Below are 4609 nucleotides of genomic sequence, written 5' to 3' on the forward strand. Positions count from 1 at the left end.
GACACCAGAATTCCACTGAGGGCCAAACCACCCGCTGCCACGACCTACCTGAAATTGAATGCCGTTTTGTTAAACATGTTGCTTAATCAGGCAACTACAAGATAAGCTATCTTTGTCTGTCGAAGGCTTTTAATAAATAACTTTGTTTTGGTTCCATTCTATTCACTTATCAGGCCAGAGCAAACATTCTATCCTTTAAAAAGAAAGGTCATAGGTAGAGAGCTTGTCATGGTTTTGCATCGGCTAACAATGAGCATGACAGTACCTCCTTTTACCAGACTGGATAGGAGTTCTCAAAAAAAGAATAATTGTCCTTCCTGGCTTTTCTTTGCGCCGCGCTGCCAACTAACTTTCAAAAAATGCATTTTTATTGAAAATCAATATAGCCTCACTTGGCCGGCTGATGGTTAAAGTCTAGAGGGCGCCCCAAGGAATGCGATTAAATCTTACAATCAACTGTGCTGGCTGGCCGGCCACCCTTTGCCAACATCAAATCCACAGGAAGTCTTCAATTTAGTGCATACAATGTGCACCGTTTACAAGTGAAGTAGCACCATTTCCACCTTTTTACACACCTCGGGGTGTGTATTCCCTGAATCAGCCACAAAAGGACAGGCTGCAATTAGACGAGACAAAGATGTTTAACGGCTTACCTTTGCTTTGTAGTTTGCATGTGTTAGGCAATGCAATATGAGCAAAAGAGTTATGTTACTGAAACTTAACACAGATGATCCCATTTCAAATTAGTAAAGTAGTCAAAGAGAACTGGTGGGAAAAAAATGAACAGTAAAGCCTATGTGTCTTAATGTGTCCTGACTGGAGAGGCAAATAGTCCCAGTAAAGCAAATACAAATGCCTCTAAATGCTTTCTATTCATTAATGAAGCCCTCCCAGGTGACAACTGACCAAGCTAATGAAATGCAAGGGCACGTGACAAGCGTTAGCCCGCTACATTGTGGTCAAAAACAATATCCCAAAACAGCATGGCCAGGGCAAAATTGAAAAACTTGGGCAAACTGCACACCGCGGGGGCTTTTTGTCACTCCCAACACACGGCAGGAGCCTTCCACCGGAGAATGCACTTTCATTAACATCATCTCACGCTGCTGAGCCGCTAGGCTGCATTACAATGACACAGGAGTGCCCCTCTCTGTCAAGGAAATCTCCAGTACAACAAGCCACTGGGGGAGGGGATGGGGAGCGGCAAAAAAAAAAAAACAAAAAACAAAAAAAAGAGGGGGGGGGGGGCGGGGTTATGAAATAAAGGGAACCTGATTACCCCCGGTCACGGCTCATCCGCAAGCCGGCAGATGGAAATCCATCACCTGCAGGATCAAATGGAAACTTGTGCACGAGGTAAAGCTCAGTGAAAGCAGCAGCCACCCTTCCAAGCACTTTTCCTCCAGTCTCGTCATTTCTGCCTCCCTTCCTCCACCCTCTGAATCACACCAACAGCGGCGTGCAACTTTTAGGCACATACTGTGAAATCCAACACAAGCGAGAATGTTTTCGGGCCCAAATGACCTCAAGGCTGTAACCTCGCTAATGGCACACTGGTGTTATAGTCCACTTTTATTACTGCCAATGTATGGCTTCACAGTAGCTGCATCGTTGTTATAGCAGTCCTGGTCATGCCTTTTTTTGCAGTTCAATAGGCAACTGAAGACAAAGATGGAAACATTTTCGAAGATCCTGATGCGAAAGTCTACAGAAACTGATCTAATTTAAACCACCAGTCTTTTGCTGTACTACAAAAGAGTATTGAGGCCGCACAAAAAAAGAACCGAGGAGAAAAATACACTTTTTAGAAAGTCACACTGCTGGGCGAATAACGCATTTCTTCTTTCCAAATGGGATAAAAGCCATAATATTCCATGAACATAGTCATATTTTTAACATAATATTCACAGAAGTTGTCATTTTAACGACTGAATGTCAACATTCCCATAAAAACAAGCTGCTCATATCGATGATGATAACAGAGTATTTCAGCATTGATTAAACCTATAATAAAGTGTAACTTGACGAGAACATCTTAAAAAAACACCTTTAGGCTCATAAAATAGCGACATCACTTTTGCCACCCTAATATCAATGACTTTTTTTTTTTTTTAGATTCCAGCTTTATTCCTGCTTTTTTACAACATAAATCCCACAACATTCCGACATTCTCTTTCATAACAGAGTATTCCTGTAAGATTGTGGCTTTACACAAGTAATATTACGAATTTACTCTCATAACATTACAAATTTTACAACTATTCCTATACAAATCTGGTTTTATTATGGTAAAAAGATGGCTTTATCCTTGTAACCACATGACTCCACTCATGTAAATTAACCCCTTTTTTTTCCATCACAACAAATCTTGAATCTGGTAATTTTCTGACTTTTTTTTTCTTGTATAATGATGGCTTTGTTGTTATAAACTGATGAATTTACTCTTGAAAAATACAACTTGTTTCAGGCTATTCCGTTTTGTAAGATTCAGGCCATCATCTTCTTTTAACATTACGACCTATTAAGTTATAATAATACAACGTTGTTCTCATCAAATGTCCTGTAAAGTTAAGACTACGCAGGGAAAATAACTTGTTTGTCATTGTGCATTTCGTTTAAGTCTATATTCCTGAATCATTCCGACTTAATTCTTAATTATAATCTTTATTCTTGCAACCTTTCAGCAAATATTTTTTCTCATGACACTACAACTTCATCCTGTTAACATGATGACTCATTTCTTTGTACTGAGGTCCAAGTGCCAGACACCGTTTAGCAACATTAATTGCTTGATTAAAGTTGCATAGGTATCGAAATGTGGGCAATGGATTTTCATTATCTGCCCTCCAGGGCCCCCCTAGCGAAAGATGCAAATTGCAGAGGGTGTTAGCCACAATGTATGCTTTCACTTTTGACTTACAAGCTGCACTCTGTACACAGGCATCTGCTCACAACGAAAAAAGGGGAGCGTGTAAGCAAATGGGGCGATATAAATGTGAACCACATGTGAGGCGTTTTATGAAACAAACGACAAGGCTTGTAGCTACACGGGAGGTAATTTTAAAAAAATGTTGGGCTTGTTCTGCGCAGGCATACCATGAAACACAACAGGAGAGCATAGCAGAACATACACGGGGGAGGTGGGGGGGAATCAACACTCACCAGTGAAGAGGGGCTGTCCCTTCTCGCTGATATCTGGCAAGGCAACCTTGTATACATCTTCAGAGAAGCCAGGCCTGCATGGTGGGATGACCCCGCATTCTGCTGCAATCTGTAGTGGAAAGGAAGAAGGTGAGGGCGTGCGACAATGAGTCATAAATCAATCCCCAAAAATGCACCCCATGCCCTCCCAAAACCTCTTGCTTACGTTCTGAAAACCCCCCCACCCACCCCCCACCCAACACCACCTCTCTCGGTTGTACAAAAGCATCTGTTGTTTTTATACCAGGCACTGCAATTAGGATAATGAGGCCAAAAGGGTTAAGCATTAGCCAAAAAGCATGGCTGGGCAAGAACAAGCTCCATTTGTCCCAGTGGAGGGGCCTCGGTACAAGCTGGTGTTACTGCCAAGCCTCTGTGTCGGCCTTTCTGATCAACACTAACTGTGTACCTTTCAAGAATAGGAACACGGCCACAGAACGTCATTGCCAACAATCCGCTATTGTTACCATACAAACTGGCGGAACACCCAAGAAAAGAAAAAAAAAAAAAAAAAAAAAAAACCTAAAGATTTAACGGTGACAAACTGTGGATTTTACTGGAATGTGGATGCCCCCCACACTTGAAATGACTCCTTGAGATAAAACAGAAGATATCATGGACGTATCTTCTCGGATTTTAAGGAGTAATGGCTCAACTGTTTCCCAGAGCTGGCAAGAAATGAATCATAAATGGGTGTGGAGCAATTCTCAAGAGGAGTCTACTACTCCCTAAACATTGTCTCAGCCTTGATTCTGCTTCTCGTCTGTCAGATTTGACCCCGTTTCTCATACCATGAACTCTGGGAAGAATGTAAAACGAGAGCGAGGACCCCTGCCTGAAAAAGGCATTGTGGGTATTTGTGCCGCTGCTTAATCAGAGGAATTTAAATTGAACATGCTTGTGGAAGTGGGGGGAGGAGCGGAGCTGGGATACTATAGGACAAGGGTGGGCAACCTCTCTCTTATCAGTGGCCACATGTATTATATTTTATGAGCCTATTTGTGGGTTAAATGCATTTAGAATTGCACTGCGGCCCATGTGAAATGCTTTCATTGGGCCACATATGGTCCACGAGCCAAAGTTTGCCCTTCCCTACTATAGGATGAGCAGCAGTAATAATAATCATGCAATTTTAAAAAACACCAATAGTTTACAACTGTTCCATCTTGAAACACTGTCATATTATTGCTTTGTGCTTAACACTGCCCCCCTGCTGCGCGTGCACTCATTTTGCCCTTAAGCCTCATAAGCCTCAACCCTGTTGCTGTTGTGTTTCTGCGTTAAAAAAAAGAAAAATTTAGTGTTGTAGGCTACTTGTTCAACAAAAACGCTGATGAGAAGGTTTTAATGATGCAATCAACTCTCCCATCGTCCCTGAGGCATAGACGCACATATTAAACTTGAGAGC

The 4609-nt window shown here is 42.0% G+C and overlaps 1 protein-coding gene across 2 annotated transcripts in view; it reads right to left on the reverse strand.

Annotated features, from left to right (window-relative positions):
* The window catches only part of cdh2 (cadherin 2, type 1, N-cadherin (neuronal)), a 62547-nt gene that overhangs the window by 57217 nt on the left and 721 nt on the right, over positions 1–4609 (reverse strand). For both annotated transcript variants that reach the window (XM_061798621.1, XM_061798622.1), the window contains exon 2: positions 3163–3271. In XM_061798621.1, the coding sequence (XP_061654605.1) occupies positions 3163–3271 (109 nt within the window). The remainder of the gene's footprint in view (positions 1–3162; positions 3272–4609) is intronic.

The sequence above is a fragment of the Phyllopteryx taeniolatus genome, chromosome 14 (genome assembly GCF_024500385.1).
Source record: "Phyllopteryx taeniolatus isolate TA_2022b chromosome 14, UOR_Ptae_1.2, whole genome shotgun sequence".
Lineage (NCBI taxonomy): Eukaryota > Metazoa > Chordata > Actinopteri > Syngnathiformes > Syngnathidae > Phyllopteryx > Phyllopteryx taeniolatus.